At 43.1% G+C, this 12,075-nt stretch overlaps 1 protein-coding gene across 5 annotated transcripts; it reads left to right on the top strand.

Annotated features, from left to right (window-relative positions):
- The first annotated feature begins 486 nt into the window (after positions 1-486).
- Positions 487-9,564, top strand: LOC118577573 (TAR DNA binding protein). 5 transcript variants are annotated; one of them, XR_004944212.1, is made up of 8 exons: positions 487-595; positions 1,743-1,994; positions 3,911-4,074; positions 4,456-4,596; positions 5,767-5,937; positions 6,318-6,444; positions 7,406-7,545; positions 8,270-9,564. XR_004944212.1 is itself a non-coding variant. In XM_036177910.1 (7 exons), exons 2-7 carry the CDS (start codon positions 1,757-1,759, stop codon positions 7,459-7,461), a joined length of 888 nt encoding a protein of 295 aa, XP_036033803.1. In that variant the 5' UTR covers positions 487-595; positions 1,743-1,756; the 3' UTR covers positions 7,462-9,564. The 5 variants fall into 5 exon arrangements, 4 of the variants coding, with proteins under 4 accessions (XP_036033803.1, XP_036033804.1, XP_036033802.1 ...); XM_036177910.1 differs by having other exon boundaries at positions 6,318-6,435; positions 7,406-9,564; XM_036177911.1 differs by having other exon boundaries at positions 7,476-9,564.
- Positions 9,565-12,075: the final 2,511 nt, after the last annotated feature.

Genomic DNA, 12,075 nt, shown 5'->3' with positions numbered 1-12,075 from the left:
GTTTGGAAATTACCGAGCAATGGCAGAAGACCTACTGAGACTAGCCTTTAGACCTGGGAGCCCTGGCTCCCAGAGAGACGTCCCCTCCCGCACCCGACCTTCTCGCGCCCCGCCCGCCTGCTGGCTCCGCCCCTTCCCTCGTAGCCCCACCCCACCTGCTCCGGTCCCGCCTCGCTCGTCCCGGCCTACGCTAGTCTCGCGCACTTTCAATGAGCGCGAGTCCTCAGGTAGGGCCGGCGGTTGGTCGGACGAAGCCACTTGCCACGTTACGTGGGGGGAATCTAAAGCCTACGTAGCCACACTGTTTTTCATTTTTCAGCTTCTCGGGCACAGCCACTCTCCTTTATGTATTGTCCGTTTTGTTTATGTGTGCTTAATCGTCTGATAGGATCTGAGCCGCGTCAAGGAGAGAGCGTCTGTGGTTCCGCTAGGTGAGCTCCCCTCCTGGCAGGAGGCAGATGGGAGAGGCCGAAGGCGGGCGGGGGCGGGAGGCGGCCCTAGCGCCATTTTGTGGGCACGGAGCGGTAGCTCGGCTTGTCTCGGGCTTCTCGCTGTCTCAGTTTCCTCGTCGTGCTTCCTAGCAGCGGCCTAGTGGGTGAGTTGCTGGCTAAGGGTGGCTTTTGTGCTTCGGATGTTGATTCGGGGGAGGCCTAAGGCGACTTGCGTCGCGGGAGGGGAGCTATGGAGCGGGGCCTAGTTGGCCTCGCGCCGCCGCGTCGTTAGGGCCTAGCGCGGGCGGCAGCCGGAGCGGGACGCCGACCCTGCAGGGCCGTGACGCCGTGGGCGGAAGTTTGTCGCGGCCCGGGGCTCCAGCAAGGCCTGTCCCTTCGGGTGTTCGCATTTGAAAACGATCGTTGCCACGGTGGGCCTCGTGCTCTGGCGGCCCCACCCCGGGCCGAGTTGAAGTGCGGGGAAAATCACCAGCGTCGTCCGTCACGCATGGCCTTCTGGGAAGCGGTGGCCTACATCACGGAGCGTCTGTCGCTGCTGCCCTCGACGCGCAAGTTAGCTATCCCTCTCCGAAAACGAGGAACAGAGGGCCGAGTCTGTGCTGTAGTCGCCAGTTTCGTGCTCCGCCAGCACCAAATGGAGCTCATTGTTGATTTCTTCCGCCCACTTAGAGCACGTGCAAAGCCCAGTTTAGGTTCTCAGACCTTAGAGTCAGTCAGTTCAGGATGGTCATGAAATAAGGGGGTCTGTAATCTTTGCGCGCTGCAGGTGAGAAAATGGTGTTTTGCAAGAGGAAAAGTCGAGACAGAAATACTTAGTTCTTTCGTTTTGTTTTGTTTTCTAAACATAGTTTCTCTGTGTAGCTTTAGAGCCTGTCCTGGAACTCACTCTGTAGACCAGGCTGGCTCGAACTCAGAGTATTGGCCTGGCCAATACTTAGGTTTTGTTTCCTCAATGCTTAGTTCTTTAACACTTTGTTTTCATCTGGTTTTGGAACCACCAGGCCCCGTGGTTGGTAACAATGTTGGAGTTTTAGCAACTGAAGCATATAGTAAGCCCTGAGAAAATATTTATTGAATAAGTGGATTGGCAAAAATATCACATTTTTTATTTTAGATAACTCCCTCCTTTTCCTCGCGCCCCCCCCCCCCCAGGATGACAAAGGAAACATTACGTTTCAGGTGGCAAGAGTCTTCTCAGGAAGTGGGCACAGTAGGGGGTTGTGGTGGCAGCTGACATAAAAAGATAATTGCTCTTACTCTCTTGGTCATTCATCTTTCTCTTTCCTTTAGAAAATTAAGCAAAGATGTCTGAATATATTCGGGTAACAGAAGATGAGAACGACGAGCCCATTGAAATACCATCAGAAGATGATGGAACAGTATTGTTGTCCACAGTTACAGCCCAGTTTCCGGGGGCATGCGGCCTGCGCTACCGCAATCCAGTGTCTCAGTGTATGAGAGGTGTCCGGCTGGTGGAAGGAATTCTGCATGCCCCAGATGCTGGCTGGGGCAATCTGGTATATGTTGTCAACTATCCCAAAGGTTTGTTAATCATTGTAGGTTTCACAGTATTGCTGACTGCAGTTAGGTTTGTGTGCCAGCCTAAGTTGTAGATTGTTATTTGCGTGTGGGGACTGGTGCCAGTGTAACATCCAGTTTGGTGGGCAGGTCGTCTGTTGAGCTCCATTCTCAGGGTTTGGCCTTTGTGGCAAAATGTCTAATGCAACCCAGTTCTTTTCAGCGTTGCTACTCTGGCAATATCACTTATTCCCAGTCTAATAAGAGCTCACTCTGTAGATCAGGCTGGCCTCGAACTCAGAGATCCTCCTGGCTCCGCCACCACCACCAACCACAGGCGGAAACCCTATCTTTTATGATTGTGTGGGAACTGGTACATTGTTGCTTTTACTGTGATATAGTAAAACAAAGTGCCGCATATACCTGTAATCCTCCCAGCATTGGGAGGTGGGGTAAGGCAGAATGATTGAGCTTGAGGAAGGTCTGAGCTATCTAGTGAGTTTCTAGGCCAGCCTGATTTTTATATACAAGACATCTCAACCAAGGTCAGTCTGCCAAAGTTGGTCAATATGCAGAGGCTAATGTATGTCTAAGAAATTGGGGAGGATTTAAAAAGACAGTATATGTGCCAGGCTAAACTTGCTTTTTCACTGTGTCAGTTCTTACGTCATTAGCTGAGTAGCTCAGTGTTTACCTTGAATTAAAAAGACACTTGATGTTGGTTGGGGGGCTGGCACACACTTGAAATTGAAGATTAGGAAGCTCAGGCAGAAGAAACTCAATTTTGAAGGTCACTATGAGAACATAGTGGGATACTGTATCGACATGAACGGGGTTGGAGGTAGAACATGGTGGTAGATTGTTTGCCTAGCGTGTAGTTCATTGAGGTGGCATGCACCAGTAATAACTGCAGGGGGGGGGATGAGGAGAGGGTTCCTCGAGACCACTGTCTCCATAAACAAGCTTTCTTACTGCTAAGAAAGCACCCAAATTTACATGTGTAAAAGAAGTTGGTAATTTTCATTTTTATATAGGTTAGAAGTGTGTATATGGCTATTTTTCTGTATACCATGTGCATCACAAGAGGATGTCTGATCCCCTGGATTAGTCAGATATATTTAATGCCACAAAAATAAAATGAGGTAGAATTGGCATTAATTTGGATACAGGTTTTGAGAAAGAACATACAGTTGATTTTACAATCTTAACATTCAAAACCTGGACCAGGGAGATAGCTGGCCCAGTAAAGACACTTGCAGAGCAAGACGGGCAACCTGTCTTATCTCTAGAACCATTAAAAGCCAACTGCAGTGGTGTGCAGCAATTTTCAAAAAGATAATACAGCCTGGCAGTGGTGGTGAACACCTGTAATCCCAGGCAGAGGCAGGTGGAGCTGAACTCTGAGTTCAAGGCCAGCCTGGTCTACAAAGTGAGTTCCAGGACAGACACGAAGCTACAGAGAAACCCTGTCTCGAAAAGAAAAGATAGTACAAAACTAGAATTGGGATTCCTCGTGTTTTGGGGGTTTTGTTTGTTTGTTTGCACCAGAAAAGCACTCCAGTCACTTAAGCTACATACTGTCCTTGAGGAGACTTACCAAAGTTTTTAATGTCTTCATTGTTTATAGATCTAATCTTATTTGTTTGCTTTTTGTATTTTGTTGTTCGAGAAAGGGTTTCTCTCTGTGTATGTAGCTCTGACTGTCGTGGAACTTGCTCTGTAGATCAAACTGACCTCAATGAGATCCGTCTGTTTTTCGAGACAGGATTTCTCTCTAGTTTTGGTGCCTGTCCTGGATCTTGCTCTATAGACCAGGCTGGCCTTGAACTCGAGATCCGCCTGCCTCTGCCTCCCAGTGCTGGGATGAAAGGCGTGCGCACCCGGCCCCTCCTGTCTTTTTAAAGAACTGCTAAATACTGATTTCTGCTTGCCTTATTTAGATAACAAAAGGAAAATGGATGAGACGGATGCTTCCTCAGCAGTGAAAGTGAAAAGAGCAGTCCAGAAAACATCTGATCTAATAGTGTTGGGTCTCCCCTGGAAAACAACAGAACAAGATCTTAAAGACTATTTCAGTACTTTTGGAGAGGTTCTTATGGTTCAGGTAAACTTGATTCTGGGTAACAGCTTTTTGTTTATTCTGTTCATATGGGTCATGACGGTAGCAAACAAAAATAAATTTTAGGGGTGGGGGGATCCCCATAACATGGGGAACTGAACTGTATTAAAGAGTCACAGCATTAGGAAGTTGGAGAACTGCTGGTTTAAAGGAAATGGGTTATTATTTGTGCTCATTCTAAACCATTGTTAAATTCTGTTGTGCAAGTGAGTCATTTTCTACTGTTTATCATCTGGTTGCCTATTGATTTTGTTGCATTGAACTAACTTTATTAACTTCATCCCATTGAAGCTATTCATATTTTTATGTGAACTCTGATTTGGTGTATGTGTGGTATTAGAATAAATTTCAATTTTCTCTTCTTAGGTCAAGAAAGATCTTAAAACTGGTCACTCAAAAGGGTTTGGCTTTGTTAGATTTACGGAATATGACACCCAAGTGAAAGTAATGTCACAAAGACATATGATAGATGGGCGATGGTGTGACTGTAAACTTCCGAATTCTAAGGTATTTTGCTCTTTACTTGTATGCTAGGGGAAATTTTTTCTTAGATGACCTTAAAATGTTAAGATTTAAAATATGGAAGCATTGATGATGGGGAAGTTTTAATTTTTCATGTAGGTTTCTCTGTAGCCTTGGCTGTCCTGGAACTTGCTCTGTAGACCAGGCTGACCTTGAACTCAAACATCCACCTGCCTCTGCCTCCAGTGCTGGGATTAAAGGTGTGGGCCACCACCACCATCCAGCTTAATGTTGGTTTTAATGTGCTGGGAAACTAGTATCCAGTGCTTTACTGAGCAAGTGTTTTGACCACTGAGCTACATCTCCAACCCAGACTTATTCCAAGCAAGCAAATGAGACTTAAATTTTTGGAACATTTGGTTTGGGGGTCAAGGTATACTTTCATAATTTAAAGCTTGATTTGGACTGGTCAGTCCATAAAGTGCTTACCTATGGCATGAGGACCTGAACTTGATCTGGGAACACACATCTTTATTTATTTTGAGGCAGGGTCTCTATAGCCCTGGCTGTGCTAGAATTCACTCTGTAGATTTTTTTTTTTTTTTTTTTTTTTTTTAAAGGAGCTGGGTGTGGTAGCAGATGCTTATAATCCCGCCCCTGGAGAGGGAGGAGGCATGGAGCTTGCTGGCTACCAGTCTAGCCAAATACAGGTTCAATAAGAGAACTATTAAGAAAGATAGCTAGCATCAACCTCTCCTGAACATGCACATAATGGTCTCTTGTGTAAAAGAAGTTGAAACTGGACCTGGTGTCGAATCACTAATTCTAGGACATGGGAGGTAGTAACAGGAGGGTCAGGAGTTCCAGGTGTCCTCACTCTGTATCAAGCTTAAGACTATCCTGGGGTACATGAGAGTCTGTCTTAATCCCAAGGAAGTGATGTTCTTGGAGAAGGATTGGTTCAGGTTTCAATGCCCACATGACAGTACACAACTAACTCTAGTTCTGGGTGACCCAATTCCTCCTGACCTTGAAGGGGCCACAGTCTTTTTGGTACACCTTTAATCCCAGCACCTAGAGGCACAGGCCAGCCAGGGATACACAGTGAGACCTTGTCTCAAAGAAAGAAAAAAGGAAAACACCCAAGGAGGGGGGAAAAGAAAAAGTATATCTTTATCTATTTGTTATTTGTGCTATCCCTTTTCTTCTGAGCAGCAAAGCCCAGATGAACCTTTGAGAAGCAGAAAGGTTTTCGTTGGGCGTTGTACAGAGGACATGACTGCTGAAGAGCTTCAACAGTTCTTTTGTCAGTATGGAGAAGTGGTAGATGTCTTCATTCCCAAACCCTTCAGGGCTTTTGCCTTTGTTACCTTTGCAGATGATAAGGTATTTTTCTTAATTTGTTCCAGGGCTGGGAATGTATCTGGTTTGGGGCTACTGTATGTGCCCAGCATAGTACTCCAAGTGCTGAGCTCAGTCTACAGTACTAAAAATGTTTGTTCCAACTGATTGCCACCTTTTGGGATAGAGTGTTTGGGTTTAGATAGTTGTAAGGTGCCCTTCAGGTGTTTCTCATTATGTGGACTTGGGGACTGTTACATACCTTTTAATTACAAGAGTTGATGTTAACATTACCAAAGTGAAATTAGCATTGATTGCTTGTTTTTCTTTCTGCTTAGATGGGTTATACTAAGATTTGGGTTTGTGGCTGTTTTGCTGTGTGAGTTGGTGGTTTAATCACCATTTACATCCCTTGTTTCTTATAGGTTGCCCAGTCTCTTTGTGGAGAGGATTTGATCATTAAAGGAATCAGCGTGCATATATCCAATGCTGAACCTAAGCATAATAGCAATAGACAGTTAGAAAGAAGTGGAAGATTTGGTGGTAATCCAGGTGGCTTTGGGAATCAGGGTGGGTTTGGTAACAGTAGAGGGGGTGGAGCTGGCTTGGGAAATAACCAGGGTGGTAATATGGGTGGAGGGATGAACTTTGGGGCTTTTAGCATTAATCCAGCAATGATGGCTGCTGCCCAGGCAGCATTGCAGAGCAGTTGGGGTATGATGGGCATGTTAGCCAGTCAGCAGAACCAGTCAGGTCCATCTGGTAATAACCAAAGCCAGGGCAGCATGCAGAGGGAGCCAAATCAGGCTTTTGGTTCTGGAAATAACTCCTACAGTGGTTCTAACTCTGGTGCCCCTCTTGGTTGGGGGTCAGCATCAAATGCAGGGTCAGGCAGTGGTTTTAATGGAGGCTTTGGCTCAAGCATGGATTCTAAATCCTCTGGCTGGGGAATGTAGGCAGTGGGGGTTGGTGGTAAGTTGGTGGTTGATAGGTAGGTAGGTATAGAATGGTGGGATTCAAATTTTTCTAAACTCATGGTAAGTATATTGTAAAATACATATGTACTAAAAATTTTCAGATTGGTTTGTTCAGTGTGGAGTATATTCAGCAGTATTTTTGACATTTTTCTTTAGAAAAAGAGGAAAAGCTAAATGAATTTTATAAGTTTTGTTATATAAAGGGTTAAAATACTGAGTGGGTGAAAGTGAACTGCTGTTTGCCTAATTGGTAAACCAACACTACAATTGATCTCAGAAGGTTTCTCTGTTATAATCTATCATTGGACTTGTTAAATGGATTCTTTGCATGTTCAGAGTAGAAACCATTGGTTAGAAAGAAGTAACATTCTTTTCTCATTTTAATTTGAATCCCACCCTATGAATTTTTTCCTTAGGAAAATCTCCATTTGGGAGATCATGATGTCATGGTGTTTGGTTCTTTTGGTTTTGTTTTTAACACTTGTCTTCCTTCATATACGAAAGTACAATATGAAGCCTTCATTTAATCTCTGCAGTTCATCTCATTTCAAATGTTTATGGAAGAAGCACTTCATTGAAAGTAGTGCTGTAAATATTCTGCCATAGGAATACTTCTGTCTCCATGCTTTCTCATCCAAGAACTCGTCATCACGCTGCACAGGCTGCGTCTTTGACGGTGGGTGTTCCATTTTTATCCGCTACTCTTTATTTCATGGAGTCGTATCAACGCTATGAACGCAAGGCTGTGATATGGAACCAGAAGGCTGTTTGAACTTTTGAAACCTTGTGTGGGATTGATGGTGGTGCCGAGGCATGAAAGGCTAGTATGAGCGAGGAAAGGAGAGAGCGCGTGCAGAGACTTGGTGGTGCAAAATGGATATTTTTTAACTTGGAGAGATGTGTCACTCAATCCTGTGGCTTTGGTGAGAGAGTGTGCAGAGAGCAATGATAGCAAATAACGTACGAATGTTTTTGCATCAAAGGACATCCACATCTGTTGGAAGACTTTGAGTTTTGTTCTTAGAAAACCCACTTTAGTTGAATGTGTTAAGTGAAATACTTGTACTTCCCTCCCCCTCTGTCAACTGCTGTGAATGCTGTATGGTGTGTGTTCTCCTCTGTTACTGATCTGGAAGTGTGGGAACGTGAACTGAAGCTGATGGGCTGCGAACATGGACTGAGCTTGTGGTGTGCTTTGCAGGAGAACTTGGAAGCAGAGTTCACCAGTGAGCTCAGGTGTCTCAAAGAAGGGTGGAAGTTCTCATGTCTGTTAGCTACTCATAAGAATGCTGTTTGCTGCAGTTCTGTGTCCTGTGCTTGGATGCTTTTTTATAAGAGTTGTCATTGTTGGAAATTCTTAAATAAAACTGATTTAAATAATATGTGTCTTTGTTTTGCAGCCCTGAATGCAAAGAATTCATAGCAGTTAATTCCCCTTTTTGACCCTTTTGAGATGGAACTTTCATAAAGTTTCTTGGCAGTAGTTTATTTTGCTTCAAATAAACTTATTTGAAAAGTTGTCTCAAGTCAAATGGATTCATCACCTGTCATGCATTGACACCTGATACCCAGACTTAATTGCTATTTGTTCTTGCATTATCCAAAGTGAAAGTTTTTCCATGGGTTGTTTTGTTTTTAATCTAGTTTTTCATAAGTCTGGGTGACAGAACCTAAAATGGTAAGCAGTTACCCTTCAGCTTGTTCTGAGTGCATCCGTGCATTTGAGTGATTTCTGTTGACCTGGCTGTGTAAACCTCCATTGGGAAGTCATGCCTTCTAAAACTATTTGGGGGGTGGGGCAAAACGGTTGTTTTCAAATGTATTGTAGCAGAGCATTATCAATGGAAAAGAAGGGGTGATAAGCATCTTTTATTTGGGGATTTGAAAAGTGGAATTAATTGCAATAGGCATGAAGTAGAAGAAACCAAGAAACCGTGTGCCTGAAATTCATTAAGAAGCCTGATAGCTTTAAGAACTAATAGGGTGGGTTGTCTATCTCTGGCAGTCTTAAGTGAGGTGGGCTCTTATCCTCGGGTGTGGGGGCCATATAGTGACGAACAAATCCGCTCACAAAATCAGATTAGGCTCTCAATGCATTGTTAAGAATGTAAAAGCAATAATAATACCTTGTTTATTGTACTTTTCCTGTAAAAATACTGAGAACTGGGGAGCTCCTTTTCTAACTGGAAAGATGTGACCATTTTTTTGTTGATAGTTTCCCTAATGCCCTTACCTAAATAGATTATGATAAATAGGTTTGTCATTTTGCAAGTTGCGTGTTTTAAAATTTTATATCCTTTAGAGAGTTGTTATGCACACAGTGTTTCATTATTCAGTATCCTCTGTAAAGGGATCTTGAGTTATTGTAAATTTTTTTCTCTGCATGATTTCCAAACCCTGTACATCTGAATTTTGCATTTTAGCACTTGCACTATTACTCAGCAGCAGTAACATGGTAACATTAAAATGGTTTTCGGGGACCTCCAAAGACTAAACTGGCAAGCCGTCCAGGAGTCCTGGGGTAAGTTACTTGTCGATAGCATGGTTTTGATCCCTTGTTTGCACTTGTTAAAGAGTTACTGGTCATAGAAGGCTTTCAATGTTGAGTAGCCTTTTAACATGTTTATGGTATGACATAGCTGTAGATAGTTATTTGCCCTAAATGAAGTTTCAGAAATAAACTACTTGGCAAAGATTTGGTTTTTGAAAGTATTTGGTCATCAAAATGCATTTTTAAAAACTATCTTTGAACCACAGTTAAATAAAAAGTTTTCTTGCCACCAACAGTTTAGTGTCTGGAGTCTTACTGGAAAAAAACATTGCTGTTTTCATGACAAAAATGCTAGAAAGTTAAACGGACTTACGTGGGAAGATGCAGTACAGCATTTTCATCCTTTAAAAATGTGAGTCTCCAGCTGGGTGTGGTGGCACATGCCTTTAATCCCAGAAGTTGGGGCATGCGCATCTGAGTTGCAGGCCAGATTGAGGTAGCATTTTAGGAGAAAAGCAGTTACTTACGGTGAATTGCTGTTTCTGTTACATAGGAGTTCTGTTTTCTACTGTTGTGACATCTGTGATCTATTTTGCTCACTTTAAAAAAAATGGTCCGAGTATGGTGGCACATACTTAATACCTACACTTGGGAGGCTGAGACAAAATAGTAAATTTGAGGTCAGCCTGGGGCAGGCTGTCTCAAAAGGTAGGCATGGGGAGTTCAAAATGTATCTTAGTTGGCTTAACTAGTTAACATGCCTAAAGGCCAGGGTTTGATTGACAGCCAACACCAGATAAAGTGGTGTATGGCACATCCACCTAAGCATTTAGCTGGTAGCAGCAAAAGAAAGGTTGGATTTATTGCTGCTTTACAGGTTTAAGACCAGCCTAGAACATGAGACTGGAAAAGGAGAGTTTTTTAGGCTTTTGAAACATTGGTAAATCACCCTTTTGAAGGGATAAAATACTACTCCATGTTGTTTTTATACAATAATTTGATGAATGAAATATGGTAGGCTGCCTATAATCCCATTCTGGAAATGGGACCCCCTCTCAAAAAAATAAAAACACATTTGTTTTATGGTACTGATTTTAATAGGGAAATCTCATACCTGCTTTCAGTTTACCTTTGAAAAGAGAAGTGATCAGATATTCTGCACTTTGACAGGTCATTAAGACTAAACTAACAGAAAAATCAGCTGCCAGTCTGAAATATTAAGTAGATTGTAGAGAATCAATACAACTTGACATAGTGAGTTTGTGTCTGGGGTTAGCAAAGAATGCTACTATATTGAACACCTTGAATCAACAAAGTTGACATTGGCTGGTGCCTATAAGTTTGGTCTGGTTTGGGGTGAGCCATTGGTGCTTCTTGGATTCTCTTACTGCTAAGAGTTTTTCCAGGTACTTGTAAAAATAAGGAATAATTTACTAATTGGAGGCATGCAAGTTAAAAATTACTTATTATGTTCTCGATCCAGGTAATATAGTTTATTACTTTTGTGTAGACGCCATACTGTTCTGCCTCCCCACAATTAATGGAACCCCAGGAAACTATTCCTCCCACAAACCATTGCTGTGTTTTATTATCTAGAAACACTAATGCCCCTCCACTGTCACCTCTGCAGCTGTCCTTGCCACCAGTTTCTAAGCCAGCACAGAGCATGTTACCAGTTACTCTTCCTCCTGAGTAGATCTTTTCATAGGCAGAAGTACATTTTTGATGGTCAACAATTGGTATGTCCACAGACATCAGGTTTCTAGCAAGAAACCCCCTTTGGGTTAACCCCCAGCCAGCCACAGTTCCAGTGTCGCCTGTCTTCATTAAGGATGCAGCTGCTTTTCTTGGCAGGCAAATGGGCATGATGCTCCTATTGATTGTGACTTTGTTCTTGAGTTTAATCAGTGCTATATCATTGTCGAAACCAGCACCGTGATTATAACCTTCGTGTATAAAGACAGCCTCAGGCCAGGCTTGGGTGTAATTAGGTGAGAGCCTTTTGAAGATACCCATGCGAATGTCCAGGGAGGATGCTACCTCTGTTACTCCGTACACAGCATGAGCAGCTGTTAGGACCCAGTTGTCACGTAAAAGAGCACCTGCTGCTATAGTTTCACCCAGTAGTAAGACTTGCCAAGGAAATTCACCAGGCTTTGCAAACTGCCCTCCAAATATGCGGCCTCTTGTAGTGAGTGTCGACAGCCCACAAACTGTGGAAGAGCAGAAACAACAAGGCTACATTTAGTGTCTACCAACAGTTTTATCCCATGAATTGATAGGTGTCCTCTCTGTTTAGGCAATTGAGGTTTTTCTAAATAGTTTAAAGACTTGATAAGTCCTTGTTTAGTTGCTTAGCTCTTTCTCAAGATCTCAGATTTCAGATTCTTAGGTTTTGCTAAAAGAAAACTAAGTTGAGGGAAGCTATAGATGGTACAAACAGTAATTGTGTGCACAAAGACGTGAACACTGCATAGAGGCAAAAGGTCAGGACTGTTACTGCTGCGTTCACTAGGAATTCTGGGAAGGCAGGAATTAAGGTTATGACTTAATAAATTACTGTTGCCTTTGAATGTAAAAGTCTAAAAATTACAACTGTTGCAGCAATGGCAGAGATGCTTTTCTGGCTCTAAAATTTGTATTTTTGGTCTGGTTGAGTCATCATCCAAACATTAAGTTTACAGTGTCTATTACAAGCTAATTACTTAGGAATAC

This window comes from Onychomys torridus, chromosome 2 (genome assembly GCF_903995425.1).
Source record: "Onychomys torridus chromosome 2, mOncTor1.1, whole genome shotgun sequence".
Taxonomy (NCBI): domain Eukaryota; kingdom Metazoa; phylum Chordata; class Mammalia; order Rodentia; family Cricetidae; genus Onychomys; species Onychomys torridus.
This window is presented reverse-complemented; position numbering and strand designations above follow the sequence as displayed.